At 40.0% G+C, this 23,754-nt stretch overlaps 1 protein-coding gene across 5 annotated transcripts in view; it reads left to right on the plus strand.

Annotated features, from left to right (window-relative positions):
• Positions 1-6,534: 6,534 nt before the first annotated feature.
• Positions 6,535-23,754, plus strand: part of Atf7ip (activating transcription factor 7 interacting protein) — an 85,367-nt gene continuing 68,147 nt past the window's right edge. Inside the window, exon 1 of one of the 5 annotated variants that reach the window (XM_051155490.1) lies at positions 6,535-6,701. Coding sequence is in view for 4 of the 5 variants with exons in the window: in XM_051155489.1 (XP_051011446.1) it covers positions 21,574-21,590 (17 nt within the window). In the remaining variant the exon portion in view is untranslated. Of the gene's footprint in view, positions 6,702-20,671; positions 21,591-23,754 lie in introns of those variants that run through there. The other 4 variants (XM_051155489.1, XM_051155488.1, XM_051155492.1 and 1 more) reach the window with 4 other exon arrangements.

Here is a 23,754-nt window from a genome sequence, read left to right on the forward strand (position 1 = left end):
TCTTAAAGCCTACACCCAGTGACACACACTTCCTCTAACACAACTACACCTTCTAATCTTTCCCAAAACAGTCCCACCAACTGGGGACCAAGTATTCACATTTATGAGCCTATGGGAGTCATTCTCATTTAAACAAACACAGACAATGAATACTGGTATTTGTCAGGCCTTCTGTTATAGTTTGAATGAAAAATGTCTCATATAAGCTCATATATTGGAACAGTTGCTCCCAAGCTGGTGGTGCTGCTGTCTGTGAGCTTTGCAGGAGGAAGTACAACACTGGGACATGCTTTGACACTTTGAGGTTTTATAGCCTTGCCCCACTTCCCGCTTGTTCTTGGCTTCCTGTGTGCAATTAAGATGTGATCTCTCAGCTTTTTACTTCTTCCTTTGTTATTATGAACATCTAGCCTCTAACATCAATGGAATTACAAGCCAAAATAAGTTCTTCCCAGGTTACTTCTAGTCATGGTATTTCATCATGCACAGAAAGTGACTAATACACTTCCTCAAATGCACCCTTTTATTTATTTTTCACTTCATTAAAAAGAAATTCTTGGCAACTGTATTAGTTATTGCTGTGACGAGACACCAGGACCAAAGAAACTCTTACAAGAATAAATTTACTTAGGGCTGTCTTACAGGTTCCGAGGTTAGTCCATTATTGTCATGACCGGAAGCATGGTGGCATGCAGGCTGACATGTTGCTGGAGAAGTAGCCAACGTTCTATATTCAGGTCAACAGGTAGCAGGAAAAGAGACACCGGACCTGGCTTGAGCATTTTAAACCTTGCAGTCTACCCCCAGTGAACACACTTCCTTTTTAAAGGCCACATTTATTCTAATGAGGCAATACCTTCTAATAGTGCCACTCCCTATGAGCTTATGAGGGCCAAACTACCACAATAGTTGTCTTAGGCTCTTTTATATTGCTGGGGTAAAACACCATGACCAAGGCAACTAATAAAAGGAAACATTTAATTGGGTTTATGGTTTCAGAGGGATAGGAGTCCATCGCCATCATAGTAGGGACAAGGCAGCAGCTGAGAAGGCACTGTGCTGGAGCAGCTGCTGAGAGTTCACATTCCAGTTTAAAACCAGGAAGCAGAGAGTACACTGGAGATGGCTGGAGGGTTCAAAATCCAGCCCCCATGACACACATCTTCGAACAGTGCTACACCTCCCAATCCTTCCTATCCTCTCTAAACAGTTCTACTAACTGGGGACCAAGCATTTGAACATATGAGCCTATGGGAACATTCTGATTCAAATCACCACAGCAACTATGAAGTCTTTGTAAGCACACCTAGTTTCTGCTGCCTAATTTTCCAAGCACGTACACAGTAACCTCAAACAGAGAATCCCTTAAGAAGTTAAAGAAGTACAGCTGGGCAGTGGTGGCGCATGACTTTAATCCCAGCACTCTAGAGGCAGAGGCAGGTGGATCTTTGTGAGTTTGAGGCTAGCCTGGTCTACAAATCCAGTCCAGGACAGTCAAGGCTACACAGAGAAACCCTGCCTTGAAAAAAAAAAAAAAAAAGAAGTTAAAGAAGTACAAACTGAAGGGTTCTGATTATCTTTACAGACTGAGGCGGTGCGACTCTGATCAGATTGGCCTGATTGGTCAGGTGTAAGAACTTGTGGTTAGACCCTGCTCAACTTGTCTAATCTAGAGTTATGAATTCATAATTTCTCTCCCTCTATTCTTCAGTGCTAAGGTGGCCAGAAGAGGATCTGATGAAACTTGGACGGCAGAAGCAAAACAACCAGCAGTTCTTCCACTCAGATGTGGTAACAGGCACTCTATGGGTTATGACTTCTCCTTCGGCTCACCTTTAGTTCTCTTACCTGCCAAATCAGTTTGATCAACCATGACCACAAACAACCTGCAGAAACATTATTGTGCACAAGGAGTGGTGACAACTAAAGAGAGGCAATACACTTCCTTTGCAATCCGACTTAAGCAAAGAATGTCCGTGATGTTTCTGCTAAATTAGCTGGTGACTCCTTCCCCTTTGTCCTAGCTAGCCCTCATGCATTACTAGTTCGTCAGTTCTAACGCCATGAGTTCTTGACCCCACAAATCTTGAGGGTATTTAGTTTTATTACAAAACCCTTAGTGGATACCAGACAGTGGCTCTCAGGGAAAACAGGAGCACGAAGGTGAGACTTCACATTTGCTTCTCTGACTTGTCTAAACATAAAAGAACAGTGACACTGTTATCAGTAGTAAAATGGCTGCTCATCACATAGAAAACTGGGATCTAGAGCAGAATATAAAATTCAGACTCCTGACACGACAGGCAAAAAAAAAAAAATTAGCAGGACTGGTGGTACATGCTTATAATCCCAGATCTCTGGGAGGCAGAGGCAGGAGGATTTCAAGTTCAAGGGTTGTCTGGGCCTCACTGAGTTCAAGTCAGCCTAGATAACTTGGTAGGACTTGTTCCAAAACTTAAAAGAGAAAGAACCTCAAAAAAATCAAACAACAAAGATAGTAAAAAGTAAGAGAGGGCTGAGCACATGGCTTCATGGTAGACAACAAATCACCTCAAAATGGATTCAGGTCATAAATAAACACAAACATTGAAACTAGAACAACAAATAAAACGTAGGGAAATCCTGCACAAAATTGGTCATAACAAGAACAATTTAAAAGCGAAACAATAAGCCCCTTCTTCTAGTCAATCATGAGCACTGAGTGCATTTGTGCATGCTCAGGTTAGAGCACACATTTATTATTGAATTTTGAATACACCTCCCCCAACAAAAACACGGAAATGTACCAATCCTCTGCAGGAGAATTTTCTGTTGTTGTTCACTTCCTCTTTTTATACAATCATCCAGTGAAGCAGCCAAGACTGGTCTAGTAGCCTACTGTCTGGCAGAAGTCCAGAGAGACAACCCCAGAGGTTGTCAATATTCAGACCATGAGACTTCTCCCACAACTCTTGCTCATGCCCAATATGTGCCAATGAAAGTAGTTCAAGGGGTGGAGGCTGTTGAGGTTTTTGTTTTGCGTTTCTGAGACAGGGTTTCTCTGTGTAGCCTTGGCTGTCCTGGACTCACTTTGTAAATCTTGAACTCACAGAGATGCACCTGCCTCTGCCTCCTGAATGCTGGGATTACAGGTGTGCACCTTGATGCCCAGCTGGCTGTTGAGTTTTTGAGGTATTTTTGGTTTTGTTTTTTGGTCTCTCTGCACTTCTCTAGACCAGCACTGGCTCTCTTCTTCTCGGAGAAAAGGCCGAGGCCCAGGAAGTCAGCCTTAGAGGAAGCCTCAGCCCTGAAGCTGGCCTGGGTCGACAGGGCCAGGGGCACGTGGAGCGGCTTGAGCTCCAGGACTGAAATCTGATCCTGCTGACCCCATGAATTTTGGTGTTATATAGGGTAGGCTAAGGCCGGGTGTGGTGGTGCACGCCTTTAATCCCAGCACTCTGGAGGCAGAGGCAGGCGGATCGCTGTGAGTTCGAGGCCAGCCTGGTCTACAAAGTGAGTCCAGGATGGCCAAGGCTACACAGAGAAACCCTGTCTCGAAAAACCAAAAAAAAAAAAAAAAAAAAAAAAAAGGGTAGGCTAGCATGCAGCTGGCCTCAGGTGACGCATCCCTATGCAGAAGTGCAGTAGGCAACACACATGGGTTGAAGGATGGCTCAGTGAGTAACAGCACTACCTGTTGTTCTACCAGAGAACCTTGGTTTGATTCCCCACACCTACATGGAGGCTCACTTGGGTGAGTTTTAAACAACCCAGTTTGGCCAACAGCATGAAACAGCATCACCTTGGCTACCTCTAGAACACATCTTCCGTGTGATGGCCCTGAGGAAACGCTTCCCAGAAGATTTCACCTCAGTGAAGCTGGCCCCTCTTATTCACAGGTGATTCCTCAGCCCCAGATGAAGTCACAGCAGCCACTGTTCCAGCAAAGCAAAGGTTCCACTTTAGTGGTTCTGGTTCCTTGTTAATCACAGCTGATTCCTCAGCTCCAGCTGACAAGACAACACAAAATCTTCACGCAAGTGGCCTGGAGGAGTATTTGCTGCTCTCTGAAACTGCACAAGCCAGGCCTCTGTTGTCTGCACTGCTCTCAACATTCTTAGCTCCAGAGCGCTAATGTAAGAACTCACTGAGGTCTCAACACTCATTGGCTTTATTGCAAAGTCCTTCCAATCCTCCCTAAACAACACACCTAGGTCTGTTCCAACAATAACAGACACCCATGGCATGGGGGAGGGGTAGAGTAGGAAGGTGTGGAGGTCACATTTTGCTTTCCTTTTTCTTTCTTTTCTTTTCTTTTTTTTTTTTTTCCGAGACAGCCTTGGCTGTCCGGGACTCCCTTTGTACACCAGGCTTAGAGGCTGGCCTCGAACTCACAATGATCCGCCTGCCTCTGCCTCCCGAGTGCTGGGATCAAACAGGTGCACCACCATGCCCGGCTTCTATCTTTGTTTTTTGAGGCAAGGTTTCTCTGTGTAGCCCTGGCTGTCCTAAAGCTCACTCTGTAGGCCAAGCTGACCTGAAACGCAGAGATGTCCATGTCTTTGCCTCCTGAGTGTTGGCATTAGAGTTGTATACCACCACAGCCGGCTGGGTGTTTTCCTTTTCAAAGGTCTCCTGCTAGATTAAATTAGTTCTACTCAAGATAATCTCTCTTGCTGGTTGTGGTGGCATGTACCTTTAGTTCCAGCACTTAGGAGGCAGAGGCAGGCAGGTCTCTGTGAGTTAGAAGGCAGCCTGTTCTGCAGAGTGAGTGCAGGACAGCCAGGAGTACACAGAGAAACCCTGTCTCAAAAAACTAAAACAAACAAGATAACATACAAAAAACCCCCAACAAAACAAAACACACACACAAACAAAACCCACTCTCTCTACTCAAAATCAATTTAGGATCTTAATTATATCTAGGAAAATCTTCCACCTTTTGTCTTTTTGTTTGTTTGTTTGTTTGTTTTTCTGAGATGGAGTTTCTCTGCCTTGGCTGGTCTGGACTTTGCTTTGTAGAGCAGGCTGGCCTCGAACACACAGAGATCCACCTGCTGGGATTAAAGGCATGCATCACTATGCCCAGCCTTTTCTTTCTTTTTTTGAACCAGGGTTTCTCTGTGTAGCTCTGGCTGTCCAGGAACTGTCTTTGTAAACCAGGCTGGCCTTGAAGTCTGAGATTCACCTAGTTGTTTTCTTCTGAGCCCCCACCTCCTGTCCCATCCACCTTTGATACACACAGATAACCACAAATTCCACTCACATCCAAGCCAAAGGGATTACACGGGAAAAGAACTGAATTTAGTGGTGAGGGTTGTGGGCTTCTCCCACAACTCTGTCCATTTTGGTTTGAAGCTACCACTAAGCAGTAAAGCATTCGCCCAGCTTGTAGACAGTTTGGCTCTGAAAAGATTCTGGATACTGTACCATAGTGTTTGTCCTCAGGAGTTGTTTGTTGAATTTATAATTCCTTGTTTTTTGCCTGTTTAGCATCCTGGTTGAACTGTCAGGAACAGGTAATAATTAAAGCTGTGAACATTGCAGAGTGTCTCAAGCCCAGGATGATCTGGAAGCATGTGGCCCGGGTGGTGCTTGTTCCCTCAAGCTCAGCCTCACCCTCCTGGAGTGCTGCAGGCATGCCACCCATGAGCTATTACAGCTGGTTATGAGAGTACCGGTTTGCTCAGCACTGACAGTCACCCAACAGCGTTGGAACATAGGGATTGCTTAAGTTACTATTAAACAAACACTTCAAGGGAGAAATTACATTTTAAGTGATTAAACTTTCTACCTAATATTTTTTCTGGCTCTTACTGGTTTGCAAAAACACATGTAGAGTCTTTTCTATATTGTAGCTTTCTCAGTTTAGTTGAACAGTGATTATTATTTCTTCTTCAGGGATATGTGAACTTACAGTAGGAAGTTTGAGGGTGTGATTGGTAGTGCTTGCTCTGTTACAGATTACCTAAAAAAAAAAAAAAAAGTTTCTTCTTCACATCCTGACGATTAATACATTTAATGGACTTAAAAAATAAATGTTACCTGTAGACAATACTTGAATGATTTCGAATTCCAGACCAGTGAGGCTATGTACCAACTTCAAGGCTAGACTGGGGTAAATTGCACGAATCTGCCTCAACAAAACAAAAAAAGGTAAAAATTAAAATAAAATGCTGAATAATCATCGTATCCTAGGATTCTAGACTTTATGGGAATATCTTTTCGCTTTTTAAACACTCACCTAGTTCTTTTCTCAAGTGTCATAGAAGGTGCCCACTGAGGAATCTCCATGCAAAAAAACACCTCGAGGAGGAAAAAGCCAACCGGAAAAAAAAAAAAAAAAATTACCTCAGGACGGGATTTGAAAGGACCGCAGCGCCACCACCGCAGACCTGGTTCTCATTTTCAAGGCAGGAGGCGTGGCCAAAGTTCCTCATTCAAATAAAAAACCAGGAGATTTGCATGGAGAATAGGCATCGCGTGAGTTCATTGGCCGACGGCACAGTGGGCGGGGAACACCGTGCGCCCCGTGGAGCTCCGCCCCCTCCTATTTGCATAACGGCCCCCGGCGCGTGCAGGGTAGAAGCGGGTTTGTTTTTGAATCTGCGGAGGCGGCGGAGTGGAGCGCACGGCTGAGACGGCAGCGTCCGGGACGGCTGCGCGGGACGGCTGTGTGGGAAGGAACCCGGGTCCCAGTCCCTCACCTCCCGCCCCTGAAGGTATATGCGAGCGCCAGAGGCTGCTCTAACCACAGACGGCGAAATAATTATTGTATTTCGGAAGAGTCAAGACCGCATTATGGCGGCTGCGGGAGTGGAGTTTGCGCCTGCGCGGTTGCGAAGCTGCGGGCGGGCGCTGCATGGGAGCACGTGATCGTCTGGGGTCGGGCTCTAGCTGCAGTTGAGCAGCTGGCCGGGCGGTGGCTGCGCAAGCGCAATATTCATTTTCAAGATCTAATGTTCTTGTTGGACGCCATTTGGGTTCTAGATTTAATTTTTCTCATTCTCGAGGGGGTTTCATCCTGTTGCTCTTCTCTTACCACGTTTTCCGAGGAAAACGTTTCTCCCGCGTCTTACACCTACACCTTCCCCCCTAAAATCGTTTATTTCCCTGATTGTCTCACAAGTGCAGACTTCATTTTGTGTACAAAGTGCCTCTTGTGGTTCTCGATTATAATTTCGCGTTTAGTTAGGTATTTCTGGATTCGCGTTCTGTTTAGGGAGGTAAGATCGGCACCTAGTGGTGTTCTCAGGGGAAGTGCATTTACTTAAGCTGCACTTTTGTAAATACATTTTTAACCTTGTTTTTACCAGTTCGCAATTGGATGTGCGATGTTTACAAAACAGAAACTAATTACTGTTTTATTTTTTGAAATACTAGTTTGGGAGAAGGACAGGAAGAGAATGTACAAGTCAGTTAACTTTAATCTTAAGGATTTTTTTTTTCACGTATTTTTTTCTTTTTCTTTTCTTTTTTTACAAGTTCATCAAAAGTCAGTGAAGTTTTAATCCTGAACAGTTTGTCAAACACTAGAATTTTGCATGTTTTTAGTTCTATTATTTCTTCAGTTGGATAATTGTTAAAAATAATTAATGTACTCGTTTTTCTCATCACTTTGTGATGTATAAGCTATTACATTTGATTATCTTTTTTGATGAGGAATTAAAAAAATAATTCCAAGTTACATTGAGGCCTTTATGGATTAAGTGACTCAAAAATTATGAGTTTTAAAAATTTGTACAGTGTAGTATATGTGCACGATGTACACTTAGAATTTTTTTTAGCTCTATATGTTCTGGTTTTAGTTTCTTAAAATAACTATGGGTGTGCTACTGGTTAAAGTTGTGACGCCACTAAAGTTAAATTTTATGTAGCACAATTGGGTCACATACATATTTCATATCTTTTTAAAAAATTTGGCGACTTATTTCTTACTAGTGTAAAACCTCATAAATCGTTTCATAAACTTCACCTGTCATTCATACATATATTCGCTTTTTTGGTTGATTATGTAACTTAAGTTTGAATCGGTCTGTTGTCAAATGAAGTGTTACTGCATAAAATATTGGTTGGTTTGGGATATCTTTATTGCCTGTAACAAATACTCTTAGAAATAATAGGATATAATTGAAAGGAGCATTTTGGGCTGAGTTTTCTTTGTTTTTTTTTTTGTGTGTGTGTGTGTGTTTTTAATGGTGTGTGACATATGGCATGGAATGGAGGGGTATGAAGGAGTCTTCTGTTCTCCCCGTAACAGGCCTGAGTTTGACCATTAGTGTGATCCCTGAGCCTTTCTTATCTTGTACACGGAATGAAGACAGTTTTGTACCTTGGAGACTTCTCTCATCCTTCTGAGGTGCTTCCCCCGCACCCGTATTTGTACTCCTGTTACTGTGATTTATATATCTAACCTTAAGCTTTTGTTTGAATACTTGGGTGTTTGTGTTTTGGGCTAATTAATATTGAATCATAAGAGGTACTGGAAGAATATAATATAATTTCAATATTGATGGGACGATTTTGCTATTATGTTTCTTAGAGGATAAGTGTAATTTTAAGTTTACTAAAATTAATGAATTGTCTGAATGCCAGTGGCTTATTCTTATTATTTTGTCAGAAACAAATACATTTTGAAATTTTAGTTTGGTGATGACTGAACAAAGCTTTGCATAGCTATATAGTGTATATATAATATATAAAAACTAGGTTACTCAAAGTATGAACAGTTACTGAAGTTACTTAAAACCATTGTAGTTTTGTAAATTTTAAGTATATAATTTAGAAAAAGCCAGGCTGGAATAATTGAGTTATTAAATTAAAATTTTATTTTTAAAAAGTATTTGAATTATTAAAATTAACTTTAAAATTATTGTAAATGGTTCTGTGTTTAAATACTGTAAGCTTACACATTATGAAGATTTAGTATTAAGTTAAGCTTTATGAATAGGCACTCAACTATTCTGTTGACTTTTGCGATTTTACTTTTGCCATGGTGGATATAAATACTTACCTTTATTTATCTATTTACTTACTTATGTACTTACTTTGGTTTTCAAGACAGGGTTTCTTTAATCTGCCTGTCCCGGAATTCATTATGTAGACCAGGCTGGCCTTGATCCGCTTGCAAGTGCTGGGATTAAAGGCATGCAGCACCACAGCCCAGCTTAATTTTTTATTTAATTTTTGGTTTTTCCCCATCCTTTTGCGTGATTCTGTGGATCAAATCAAGGGCCTCAGGCATGCTAAGCACACACTGTGATGCCCAGCTACATCCCCAGCACAATTCCCACTTTAAAAAATTAACATCTGATGAATATCTTCCCTTCTTATTATTCTAAACCTTGTTTTTAGTAATTATATAATGCTGTACTATGAAAATATCTATTATCAGATAGCTTCAGATTTGTTGATTTGTTAATCAATCACTATTTATTGAGACAAAGTCTCTTCTGTAGCCCAGACCAGACTAGAAGTTGTTATGTAGAACCAGAGCTGCCTGGTTCTGCTCTCTATGCTACCTCACTAGTTTGACCAGACTGTTCTAGAATTTATAGGAATCTACCTGCCTCTGGGCCCCTACTCCCTGTATCCCCCAGTGCTGGAATTAAAGGCCTGTGCCACCATGCCTGCGGGCACTGCCTTTTAAATTTGTGACTTATTTGAGATCTTCTTTCTCTACAGTCAAAGTATTGCCTGTTGTGAAATGCATTTTTTTCATTTCATTTTCTTCTAGGACTTTATTATTATTTAGACATAATTTTTGTGTATGTGTGGTATGGGCGTATACTTGCACATGTGTTCATGTGAGAATGGGCTTGGTGTCTGTGTAGACGTTAGAGGACAAGCTCTGGTACCTGTCCTTGTTTCCTACTTTGTGGCAGGATGCCTTAATTGCTTTGTATTGGGTTCACCAGGCTAGGTCCCCTATGAGCTTCTGGGCGGTTTCCTGTCTCTTCCTGTGAGAGCTCTTGGATTACTTATAACATGCACTGCCATGTCTAGTTTTACGTAGCTTCTAGCCTTTGAACTCAGGTCCTTTCATTTCTCTAGCTCTCTTTTTTTGAGACAGGGTTTCTCTAATAGTCCTGGTTGTTCTGGAACTAGATTTGTGAACCAGGCTGGCCTTGAACTCACCACAGAGATCCTCTGCCTCGCCTCCCTAAAGCAGGAATTAAAGACGTGCACTACCACCGACAGCCTAGCTCTCTTTTCATTGATTTTTAACATTGATAAAGTGTGTGTGTGTGTGTGTGTGTGTGTGTGTGTGTGTGTGTGTGTGTGTGTGTTTTACTGGGGGTTGAACTCAGGGATTTGTACCTGTCAGGTAAGTGTCAACCATTGAGTTACATTTGCATCTCTGGGTGCTTATTTTGATCATAATTTGTATTAGGTTTAAACAAATTTGTTTCTTCTGCTGGCATCCATTGGTTTTTAAGGTGTTCTATGGATATGTTTACAGAAATCTATAGATCATTCGTGTATGAATTGATAGGAATGTACATATAGGCATGTGTTTTGTGTGTGTGTGTGTGTGTGTGTGTGTGTGCGTGAACAGATGCAGGAATGTTTGTCTCTAGCTACCTCCTTGCAGAGAGGGTCTCTCATTAGCCTGGAGCTCACCAATTATATTAGAGTGTCTGGCTAGTAAACCCTGGGGATCCTCCTGTTTCCCAGTACTGGGGTTACATGTGTGACCACGACAGCCAACCTTTTTATGTGGGTCCTGGGGCAAGAACAAAGGTCCTCAAAGTTGCAAGGTGTTATAAGGCCATACACTGTATCAAATACTATATGAATGTATTTTATAGTGCTATATATTATTTTATTGAAATACCCACAACTTGTTTTCACAGTTGTGTTAGCTAATGTGTGATTTTGCAGATGAACATTAGATTCTTTTGGTTAAATCAAAATGATAATAGCCTTTGTTTATAATTAGGTACAGTAAATTTATATTTTAGGAATTTTAAAATCATATGCCTAAATAGTCATGAATAGGGTAAATTTCTTCTAGATTCCTAAAATGTAATGTCTTTAGGAAATGTTGGGAAAACTTATGGTTTCTATGATCTTTCAATAAGATGCTATTTTATTGTTTTCTTAGTGTTCATTTCTTTGTGTTGATTGCAGTGACATATTACTAAAATAATTTTTTTTTTCTGGCCTTAAACTCACAGAGATCCTCCTGCCTTTGCCTCCTAAGAGCTGGGATCAAAGGCGTGCACCACCACACCCAGCTCGTATTATTAATTACTAATGATCTAATTATACTTTTTTATATTGAAAAGTCTGGTTAATGTCCAAATATTATTTTATTGAACTTGTAGAAGCCTGAAAAGAAATAAAGAGAACTCAAAGAGTAAAATCTTCTTGGCTTTGTGAAGATGAATCTAGGAAATAGATACCAAGCATTACGATGCTGGCATTTTAGTCCTGCTTTTGGGTCTTTTTCAAACAAATTCACTGATGTTACCCTTTTTCTGTTCCCTTTGACGTTGGTTGAGATGGGCTCAGTTTCTTGTGGAGTCTGCAGCATTTGTTGCCTTGGTGTACGGCAGACTGCTCCTAGACAAGGACCTGTGACCCGGAGCAGCGCGTGAATGTTGCCGTCTTCGTGCCAGACAGAACAGGGGCGGCACATTGCAAATGTTAGAAACAAGAATTTGTCACTTTCTTTTATTTTTCCTCCCCTCCTCCTTATTTTCTTGTCTTTTTTTCTGTTCTTTTTCTCCTTTTTTTTCCTCTCTGAACCACTCCCCCCTTTCCCACCCTTCCTGGCTCCCTCCTCATGCCCCTCCCACCTCCTGAGTGCTGGTTTTACAGGCATGTACCCTCGTGTCCTTGGAGATTGAACTCAGAGCTTTCTTGCGTGCTAGGCAAGCTCTCTGCTGATTGAGCTGTGTCCCCTAACCTCTTTAGTTCTGTTTTTCTTCCTGTCTTTTTGTTGTGGCCGTTTTGTTTTTGAGACGTCTTACTGCCTAACCTTGGCTGGCCTTAAGTAGTTCAGGCTGGCTTCAAATCCAGAGAGCCATTCTCTCTGCCTCCTGAAGGCTGATTAAAGGACAGGCTTTGAGACAAGGTCATGGTATAAGATAGCTCAGTCTGGCTACGGGTTCATCACCTTAGATCCAATTCTAGAAAACACACAAAAGAGTAAAGCTTTGAGGAAGAGATGGAATGATGCAACTAATTATTTGTGTACTATGTTTGTATAAATCTCTCCTTCCTTCATTATATTGAAGTAATTTGAAGGTTGGAGCTGTAGCTGTAGCAGGAGTTGGCAGAGTGAGTTCTTAGTGTGCATGAAGTCTTGGATTTGATCCTCACAACTACATAAGACTGGGCATAATCTTGAACACCTGTGTGGTGTCGCCAGCACTTTGGAGGTAGAGGCAGAAGTAGCAGAGGTTGAAGGTCACCCTCAGCTGCTTAATCATTTCAGGTGTAACACGAGACTCTCAAAAAACATTCCAGGGTGAAACAAGTGAATGAAAGACAGAAAGAACAAAGGCAAAGCATTTTCTTAAAACAAATTAGAATAAAGAACTATTGGGGTTTGTATTGTGATTTGGGCAATTGGTCTCTGCACTTTGCCTTCCTTTAGTTTTTATGCTAGTTCATTCTTTTTGCAGTATTGCGTGTTAAACCTAGGGCCTCATACTTGCTAAGCAAGCACTCTAATCCTGAGCGCTATTGCCATCCTTCCTTTCCCTGAAAATAGATTTAAGTTAACATCTATGTGGTGCAGTGTTAGGGCTAGAGAGGAGTAGAATGTGTTGCTTTTGCAGAGGACCCAAGTTTACCTCCTAAAACCTACATCAGGTGGTTTACGTACGTATGCCTGTAGCAGCATTTGGTGCTTTCATGTTTTCTTTGGGCACTTGAAAACACACACACACACACACACACACACACACACACGCCTGCCTCATTGATAATAAAATCTTTTAAGGCCATAGCAGGTTAAGGCACATGCTTTATAAGCTTGGTAACCTCCGTTCTACCCCTGGGATTCACTTAAAGTTGGAAGGAATTAACTGACTCCAAGTTGTTATCTGACCTACATATGTGTGCCATGGCACAAACTCCTCACACACATAAACACATAATGCAAATTTATGTTTGTTTGTTTGTTTGCTTTGAAACAGGGTTTCTCTGTGTAGCCTTGGCTGTCTTGGACTCACTTTTTAGACCAGGCTGGCCTTGAACTCACAGCGATCCACCTGCCTCTGCCTCCTGAGTGCTAGGATTAAAGGTGTGCGCCACTACACCTGGCTCATAATGCAATTTTAAAAGTCCTTATGGACAATAATCTTGACTATAGAGGTAGAATTTAAATGTGTTGAAAAGTAATTTAAACGTATGTTTGATAATGTACTCTAATAAAGAGTGTAAACATTTAGAAAAGTGAATTATAAATTTTTGTGTGAGAATCTGGTTTTAAGACTGACTTATTAAATAAAAACTAAACAAGCCACATGCTTATTTTTTAAAATATTTATTTATTTTTAAAAATATTTATTTATTTTTACGTATATGAGTGCTCTATCTGCATGTACACCTGCACGCCAGAAGAGAGCATTCTCACATTATTAGATTGTTGTGAGCCATCATGTGGTTGCTGGGAATTGAACTCAGGACCTCTGGAAGAGCAGACAGTGCTCTTAACCACTGACTCATCACTCCAGCCCCGCCACATGTTTATTATGACCACTAGATTTACAGTACACCTCTTTATGATGAAAAAAAAAAATCAGTTTTTTCCAATAGTCATTTTCTTGACACAGTTGTCTTTGCTGAAGTTAGGGATGGAGTGAAGTGTTTTAGGGACTAGACCCAGACAGGATTACTGCCTGCCCATCTCTTCCACTTCCTATAGAACCGCCCAGGGTGCGCAGCTTCCCTTTCTCCATTCATCAGGAAAGGCTATGGAACATGCTGGACTAAGGCGGTGTTAGCATGGTAATTCGGGCCTTTGTCTTGGTTACTTGGGAGGCTGAGATGAAAGACCAGCTGACAAACTCACAGCAGCCTTACTGCCACAACCAAACCAGGCTAGAAAGTGACTCATGAGGCAAACAAATAATTCTCTTTCTTCATTATCTTGTACTTCTAAGAAGGCTTCTACCACTTAACACATAGAGTTAAGGGATTACAGGCATGTGGTACTGTGCCAGACACTTAGTAATTTAATTAGCTCTAAGGAGATACTCACTTCTGTCCAGGTATTTTACGATGCATTAGACTTTATCAGATTTTGATAAATACATGATTGGGAATCAAGAGCCATCTGGTTCATCTGAATGAGTTTTCATCTGTTGTTAACTATCGTAGTAGTGTATTATACAGTTCTTAAAAATTCTCATACATCAATGTTCCAGACTGTCAGAAGTGGATATATTCTATTATTATTATTATTATTATTATTATTATTATTATTATTATTATTATTATTATTATTATTATTATTTTCCGAGTCACAGTTTCTTTGTGTAGCCTTAGCTATCCTGGACTGATTTTTGTAGACTAGGCTGGCCTCCCAACTCACAGTGATCTACTGTCTCTGCTTCCTGAGTGCTGGGGTTAAAGGCGTGCACCACCATGCCCAGCATTCTTTATTTTATTTAAGCTTGGAATATATAACTTTCAGAAGAGATACTAAATTGATTTCTTCTGAAGAGTCATTCTCCACTTGAGATGGTTTCCTTGTTTGGTGTCATACTAAATGTAAGATTTATTCTTAAAGGTAACACTTTTACTGTGGTCATGGTTACAAATTTGATTTAGGAAAGTAGATTCTTTAAATATTAAAGTTATTATTATCATCATCACCATGTGTGTATGTTCACAAGCATGTGGAGGATGCCTTTAAAAAAAAAAAAGATTTATTTATTCATTTAGCATTATGCCGGCATGTATGCTTGCCTGCCAGAAGAGAGGATTAGAGCATATTACAGATGGTTGTGAGCCACCATGTGGTAGCTGGGAATTGAACTCAGGACCTCTGGAAGAGCAGTCAAAGCTCTTAATCTCTGAGCCATCTCTCCAGCCCCAGAGGCTGCCTTTTCAAGTTGGTTCTCTCATTATGAGTTCTGGGGATTTAACTCAGTCTTGGCTTTTTTGGGGCTAATGCTTTTACCTGCTAAGCTGTCTTGCCGGTTCAGAAAGCATATTAATCCTTGACGGTAACTATGTTCACCTCTTACTGAAAACATATAGACTGATTTATAAAAAGTTAAGAGATGTTCCATGAGATACTCTAATGAGTAAAGCTGATTGCTGCCAAGCCTTATCACCTGAGTTTAGTTCCTGAAACCCACAAAGTGGAAGGAAAGAATTGACAACTACAGATTGCCCTCTGACCTCCACACATAACCCGTGCCATGGGCTAGCTTCTGCCTCTCACCTGTAAAAACACACACACACACACACACACACACACACACACACACACACACACAGAGAGAGAGAGAGAGAGAGAGAGAGAGAGAGAGAGAGAGTCTTTCTGAATAAACTTATCAACATTAAATACTACTTTCACAAAGTTGTCTGCTTTGCATTAGTACTACCATGAAAATCTTGACCTAGTTCCTTCATACAGATCTTTATTCATGAGGGTAATGACTCTTTTATGTCACAATAAGTATCTTTGGCCTTCTTTTTCTTATAGGACTCTTGTTTTCCATATGTCCCATATTTTGGTTGACTTTGAGGAGGAGGAGGAAACTATAATATGTAGTGATTCTTATTGTCTTTTTAGACAGGATATATGAGATATTTTTGTTCTTAAAAACCTATGTCAGAAAAAATTTGATATTTTAATGTCTGATAGTTTGGCTGGGTATAGAACTCTAGCTTGAAGTCATTTTCCTTTGCTTTGCAATGGAAGATTATACACAGGAAGGAAGGGCTCAGTAGTATACATTGGAATATTTTCTTAAATGATTTCATTGGTGATATCTTCTGTTATTTGGGCCTTCCGTTTTTAATTTTTGAATAGATACTTTAACTCCATTGTTTTTCTGTTTATACTTTGCTTTTTGCTTAAACAGTTTTCTTCATGTTCATCAAGGTTTGTTTTAGTTTGCCTGGCTGAATTTTTAATTTTCTTTCTTTCTTTCTTTCTTTCTTACGTTTTGGTTTTTCGAGACAGGATTTTTCTGTGTAACATCTCTGGCTGTCCTAGACTCACTTTGTAGACCAGGCTGGCCTCAAACTTACAAATATCTGCCTGCCTCTGCCTCCCATCCTGAGTGCTAGGATTAAAGGCATGTGCCACCACACCCAGCTGATTTTTAATTTCTTATACTAACTTCTGTTTTTCATTTCCTACATGTACTATTCTGTCTGTCTGTACTATTCTGTTGTAGGGTTAAAAGTACAACTTTTTTCCTCCACATAGTAAAAGGTTTTAAGTTTTCTTCTTGATGTATAATGTATTGCTTATTGTATTTTTTGGCATTTGCTTCCTGTCTTTGATGTGAAAGATTTGAGTTCCTTTTTCTGGACTTACTACATGGTGTAACATGGTAGATGGAAGCCAATTGAAATGTCTACATTTGGATAAATTTAAATTTTTCTCTAGTATGATTCGGGTAGGTCATTTTTGGTGGGCTCCTCAAAATGTTTTAGGTTTTGTGTTGGTCAGACACTTATGCTTTCCTTTTTGTAAGTTTATGCACATGTATATATACACACATTTATGTGTGGGGCTGCATATTAACAAATATGTGAATGTGGAGGCCAGAGGTCAGTGTTGTATGTCTTCCTCAATCACTTATCTTATTTTTTGAGATAGGGTCTCTCATTGAATCTGGTGTTTCCAATTCAACTAGACTAGTAGGCCAGTAAGCCCTGGGAGCTTCTTGGTTCTGCTCCCAGCCCTGGGATTACAGGCGCACTTCCTCACACTTTTTCTTAAAGTAGATGCTGAGTTTTAAACCCGTGTCAATCTTTTTACTTCCATTCCCCCCACAAAAGGTTTTCATTTTTATACATGGAGAATAACATTCTGATTCATGAAGGAAGAGGGTTAAGAGTCTCTTAATTTACATGCACCCTGTCAGTTTTCAGTTGTACCTTTCACTCTTGTTTTTCTTCTTCTTTTTTTAATTCCTTCTTTTCTTTTTTGGTGGTTGTTGCTAGAGTTGGAATCCAGCACCTTGTAAAATGCTCCAGAAGCCCTCTTACAGAATAAAACTGCTGACCCCTGTACTATCATTTCAGTTGGCGATATTTTCAGATCTTTACTAGTTTTGAGGAAAACTCCTGCTCCCTGGACTGGTTTTGATGAGGGTATCTAGAGTTCTTTCTGCTTCTCATAGCTCTCACCACCGACAGAGCCCCTTTCCCATTTGTCTTTAACCACCTGCAGCTTGGAATATGTTTTCAGCCTCCCAGATCTTCCTAGCTGTTGCATCTGACTTTCATTTAAAGAAAGAAATTATGCCTTAAAATAATTTCATAACTAGGATGGGATCAAAGCTCAGTAAAAGAGTACTTGCCTAACATGGGCAAAGCTAGGGATTTGATCCAAGCACAGAAAGACAAATCCAAAAATCCTCCTTCTTATTTGTAATTTTAGTAAGATTAAGGGAATGAAATGAGATGTGGAAAAGTGAATTGTTTGAGTTTGTACCTTAATTTTTAAGAAAATTACAAGTTTATTTTATTTTATGGGGCAGATTGCGTGGGTGTGGAGGACATTGAAGTACTAGAGGGAATTGATTCTTGCCTTCCACCCTGTGATACCCAGGGGTTAAAACAGGCTTTCAGGATAGGTGGCAAAAGCTTTTACTCACAGCTGCCTTGAGGGAGATGAGGAGGAAGGGAAATGTGTGCCTTTTGAGTTAGGGTCCAAGAAAGCAAGCAGGTTTAGCTATGGACTACTGTAACTGTTGCAAAGGAGGGGCAGGGTGTCTCCAAAAAGTGGGGCAGGGTGAGAAAGCCAAGTATCAGGGCAAAATGCCTTTAGGATTTTAGTCAGTAACCTAAGAAATAAGACAGGGAAAAGGTAAAGTTAAACTTTTTGAGTTAGAACCCAGAAAAGCTAATGAAGCAGTTTACTTTGTGTCTTAGTGCCCCTTTTTGCCTCCCCCCCCAAGATATATATATAAAACAATAATTTGTGTAGGATGCCATAACTAAATAGATAGAATGGCCTACCAGAACAATTAAGACTTTAAATGGTTTTCAATCATTTACATATACATCGTTATTCCACTAACATGATGAATAAAAACTACAGTAGTTGACTCGTTCCTCCTTCGTTATTACTTGTGTAGTTCCTGTCAAATGATTATATTCTCTGGACATAAAGTTAGTGGTTGTCACACTCACTTTCAGGGATGTCTAGATGTTTGACATTACAACATGACATTGTCATTTACAAATGCATTCGACCAGATGACAATCCATCCTGACGGTGTAGGCTGTAGCTTGGGCGTGCCTGCATCACTGTAATACTGAAATTGGAGGAATGTGGCAAAGCATGCTACTTTCTCATTGAAAGAGATTAAGTGTGAGATTGTAGTGGAACTGTTCACCTAATGTTAAAAATTCTTTCCAACTCATTTATTTTTACAAATAAATGATGGGGCTTCTTACAAATGATCTCATGTAAAACTTCCTAAAAGATAATTTGTGACATTAAGTCAAGCAATGTTAGACTTAGAAATTTTAATAGAATTTAAAGACAAGTAATTAAGTTATGTGAAAATGTCATAATGAAATCTGTTACATTATATTCTAATTAAGAAACAACCAACCTGGAAGTGGGTCAGGGTACTGCACAAGCCCAACTGAGTTCTGTCCCTGGAAGGAGAGAACTGACTCCTGGAAGTTGTCTGATACGCATGCATATGGACATACATATGTACTCCTGCATGCATATGCACACAACAAAAACAACAACAACAAACAAAAAGTTGAAACAAAAATAAGCAGTCTTTCTATAGCAGTTTCACTATTCTATGCAAACAGTAGACATTGTCAAAACACTCAAAACTGGAATGTGCTCTACAAAAGGCATCTTTACCACATTGGATTCTGAACTCAGTCTTGCAGGAGAAAAATTAGGACATAAGAAAAGAGACCCTACACAAGTGAAGGTTCATAAAATGCACAATTTTATGAGATTTTGGGTCAGAAACAAAATGAAAGTCTCAAAATACTGTCTGTTGAGATAGTTTTACACTATTGAATGGAAAAATGATATTCAAATGGAAGACAAATGAAGATGCAGTTTCTGTCTTTACATGATAAATGAAGAGAGTGTTGGAGTGTAGTAAATGCAGTGAGATGGGAATTGAAGATCTTGAGAGCAGTTATACCAGGTTTGCATGATGGGCACAGTGGAGGGGGTAAGGAGAGAACTATCAGTGGTCATTCTGATTGCCGGTGTTCTAGCCCATGCCTGTTATTCCAGGACTTTGGAAGGCTGAGGAATGCTATAAATTTAAGGCTAGTATAGGCCTAAAGAGTGAGACTTTGTCTCAAATATTGAATCCAGAAGAAAATTATCTAGTGAACTAGCCTGTTTTTTGGAATACAGAACAGAAGATGTAAACAGGGACACAAACTCCCTGTAACAGCCTGACATGTATATCAGATGGAGAGAGCCAGTTGGGGTTAGGAAAGCTGTGTGGAATGAAACTGTGTGTACAGCTGGGTTACTTTGCAGCTCTTACTCATTTTTGACTTATTTAATCTCTGAGCCTGTTTTAGCTGTCACAGATTGGTGATAAAGCTCATGCCTACAATCCTAGCACTTGGGAGGCAGGGCAAGTAGATCAGTGTGAGTTCGAGGCCAGTCTGGTCTACAAAGTGAGTCCAGGACAGCCAAGGCTACACGGAGAAACTTGTGGGGGTGGGGGTGGGGCTGGGGGGGGGGGGGGGGGGGGGGTGGGGTGAGCTGCCCTTGGAATCAGAGTAAGGATTGAGGCAGTATCACATCTACTCCAGATGTTCCCAGTTTTCTAACGTCTTGTTCTTACTGAATAGACTGTCATCTGCAGCCACAGTATTCGAGGAACTACAACGTGTGCTTGACCACACATGGTTCACAAACACCTGTAAGCCTAGCGTTGTGGCCGTAGGTACAGACCCTTGCAAGTTTGAGGACAGCTTGACTGCAGGGATTTGGTTACATAGTGAGACAGTGGTATGGAACACTGCGCATGTTGCTCGAGGCCCAGGCTTGATCCCCAGACGAGAACTGATGAGGCTTGGGTCCTGTGTAATGCTTTGTTTTCTGATGTACCAGTTAAGGCAGTTTTCACAGGCATTAGCCAGCTCATCTCATGGAAAATTGAATAAAAGTTTCTTTCAAGGCCGAACAATTAGAAAAATTTTATGGAATATTTCAAATATATACAGAAATAAAATGAGGTAATGAACCACATGATTTATCATCTTGGGAGGCCAATCTTTTTTTCAGTTGCATTTCTGTCACCTTTCTTAAACCCTTAAAAAGTTGTATTAAGTACCAACATTTAACTAAACAACACAAGCTAACTGAACTGGAAGATAGTACACCAAAGAAGAATGGAGGGCACCGGACTCCATAGCTGAGGGCGCTGTGAGGCCAGCGGCCTGCTCTCCTGCTGCCTGTGGGGCCAAGCCAGGTTTGCTGGGGTGTTCTCAGATGCGATGTGGTAGACCTCTTCCAGACTGGCTGTGCCCTTTGTCCTCGCTGTTTCTCCTTCACAAGGAGTCTGCATTCCTCATTCACTTTAACAAGTACCAAAACATTGGGAGCTCTGTGTAGCCTGGAAATGTTCCTGTGACCGATGGACTACAAAGAGAAGAGATATTTAATTTTTTGAGAGATTGCTAAAATAAGCTCTGTTACCACCTTATTTTTAAGACTGTAATTGTTTAAATTTTAAAAAGTGATTGTAAGCTCTAACTATTATGCTAGATTGAGCGTTTTTTGAAGCTTAGACTCTGTGGGGAAATTTTAATTAGCTTTTTAAAATTAAAATTAACTTGGTCAAATGAATACAGAACTTTAACAGATTTGACACTCTTGTGATGGATGTTTTACATTAAAGGTAAAAAAGAAAAAGTAGAAAAGAAAAAGAGGGTCTTGAGCAGGGTTCAAAGGCTAGACTTTGTCCTCCCTTGTTTTTCTGGACTGAAATGGAGGCTTTCTTTCAGGCAATTCCCTGGTGTTTGCTCTGTGTGATTTGGCTCTATCTCTGTTACTGCTAATATGTGGCATGGATTTCAAGTTGTTTGGGATCGGGTGTGCACAGACTCTGTATTGCAAGCCCGGATTCACAGGCATTTTATTGCAAAACTGGCTTGCTGCCTTCTGCTTTCTTTTCTGTGTCCTAAGTGGCTGCATTGTTTGTTGCAGTATATGCATTAGCTATCTGCGTTCAGTTTCCTGCAGCCTGACAAAGTGGGAGGGGCTTTCTTTGATACATGGCTGAGTTTTCAGTGTGTGAGTTCTTGAGTGCACGTTGCAGCCATCTTAATTACACTTTTGTGCAACTGAGACTGTGCAGCTGTCTCAAAATGGCTGCTAACCCAATCTCTGTAGCTGCTTAGGCAGCAAGGAAAGATGCCAGTGAAGAGACTTGTCACATGCTTCAGGATCTGAGGTAAGAACCAGGAAGCTTTTATTTTTAAACGGTGCAGTTAGAAAACATATGACTATGGCCAGGCTTGTGTAGGAAAGAGAATTTGCTAGTGAGAAAGTTGAAATGTTTACTAAGACCTGTAAACCTATATTAGAGAAACTATATTAGGATGGTGAGGTCAAAGGTTAAATTCCTGTGATTTCTCACCATTTTGTTGTCATTGCCAGAACATTTGATCACCACAGTAGTGCTTTTCTGACCCATGAGTAACTTAATACTCCTTGTGTATTGGATAGTTAATTCATTAGATACTTGTAGAAATTCAAACAATGTATTGAGTATTTTTTTTAAGAAGCCATAAATTAGTCTTGTTTAGAAAGAATATGGTATTCTGGTTTTGAAAATGAGTTATTGTTTAGAATGCTAATTTGCTATATAAATCATAGAAAACATAATATTGTCTTATTTCATTTTTGTATTACATGCTTCAGTGCTTTCTCACATGCTGCCTTTTTATAGCAAATATGTAATATATATACCTTTTTCTTAGATTATTTTTGTTTGAATTGACATTTGGATTCAAATTTTAAATTTCAGAATAATTTTTTTTCTTTTTTCTTTTTTAAATCTAATGCAATCTGATACCTAGAGAAGTGGAATAAATATTGTTTTAGCTGAGTGTCATTTATTATGTATATTTAAAACTGTTAACACTCAAAAGAGATTGTGAAATAGAAAAAGGTTTTTTAGCATTGTAAAACAGAAATGTTTGCTAAACTACTGTAATATACAATTTCATGGTTCCCTAGCAAGTTGGGAAAATAATTTTCTCTCCTCCCTTCCCCCCTCCCTCCCTTCCTCCCTTTTCATCCATTTTCAAGCTATGGTCTCCATGTGGCCTGGTGTAGGTTGCCTCTAGCTTGCTGAGTAGCCGAGGCTAGTCTTGGGCCTCACCAGTGCCAGGGTCACAGGCACATGTGCTGCCTTGCACTCCAAACGAAATGAAATTCTACTTACATGATTCGGGTAGGAGAGCAGTTATATTTCAAGCAGCGCTTAAGTTGTAGTAGTTACTAAATTATTTTCTGAATGGTACTGTATCTATATTCCTGTTACTTTGTCAATAGAGTACTTTAAATATATTCTTGACTAATACAATGAAGGTTAGTTCTGAATGTTCTGGTAGAGGAACTTTATTTTTTTATTTTTGTAAGGTAAGGTCTCATGTGGTATAGGCTGGCCTTTGAACTTTGGGTCTATAGACTGGCCTGGCCTTGGGCTTAACGTGCTCCTGCTCTAGCCTCCCAGAATCAGCGGCAAGTACCACCACCATGTCTGGCTCTAAAGCAGCTGTTAAAACAGCAAATTGAAATTTTACAAGTTAAATTCTTAGGAAAGGCCCCAACATATTCAAAAGCTACACATGGAATTTTATTTTGTAGTATAAATTTATACAGTTTACTTGTCATAATTATATTTAATAAATAAGATACTACGTTTACAAAACTTTGAAATGAGATCACATATGACCTTAAGAATTTTGTATTACTGTCCGGATCTTGTTCACTTATTTGTAGAACTCAGCTTCTAAGGCATTATGCAGTTCTGTTTGAAAATTTCCTAGAATGCATTTTTTATTTCTTTATTTTCTCAAAGGTCTAGGCTAGAACATTAGATCTCCTGCTAATGGCTGGAAATTACTGCCCTGTCACAAACTTAAATTTATACTTGCTCCTGCTTATATTTTTTAAATAAAATAGATTTTTTGGTTATTTAATCTCAAGTAAAATTATGAACCGTCATAATTTGAATGATAATTTATACAGATCATCCAACCATGCTTTACATTAGCCCCAACAGAAACAAACAAACAAAAAAAGGTAAGTGTGAGAGAGTCTTGTCTTTCTTCCTGTAAGGTCACGCTCAGTAGTATGCAGTGAGAGTACACTGGCTCCCGTCTCAGTCACCCTCCTTTTCATATGTGAGCAGTTCAGTATCTTGGTAGAAGGATGGAGGGAGGGGAGATGATAGTATTTAAATTATGTATGTTTGAATAAAATTACATAAGACAGTCTTTAATGTAGAGGAAAACTATACTGATTAGGTTGAAATTATTGAGCAGTTTATATTGGCATTCACTTTTCCCCCTTGTGTTGCTGAGTGTAGTTTGCTCTCATACATTATA

Source organism: Acomys russatus, chromosome 13, assembly GCF_903995435.1.
Source record: "Acomys russatus chromosome 13, mAcoRus1.1, whole genome shotgun sequence".
Lineage (NCBI taxonomy): Eukaryota > Metazoa > Chordata > Mammalia > Rodentia > Muridae > Acomys > Acomys russatus.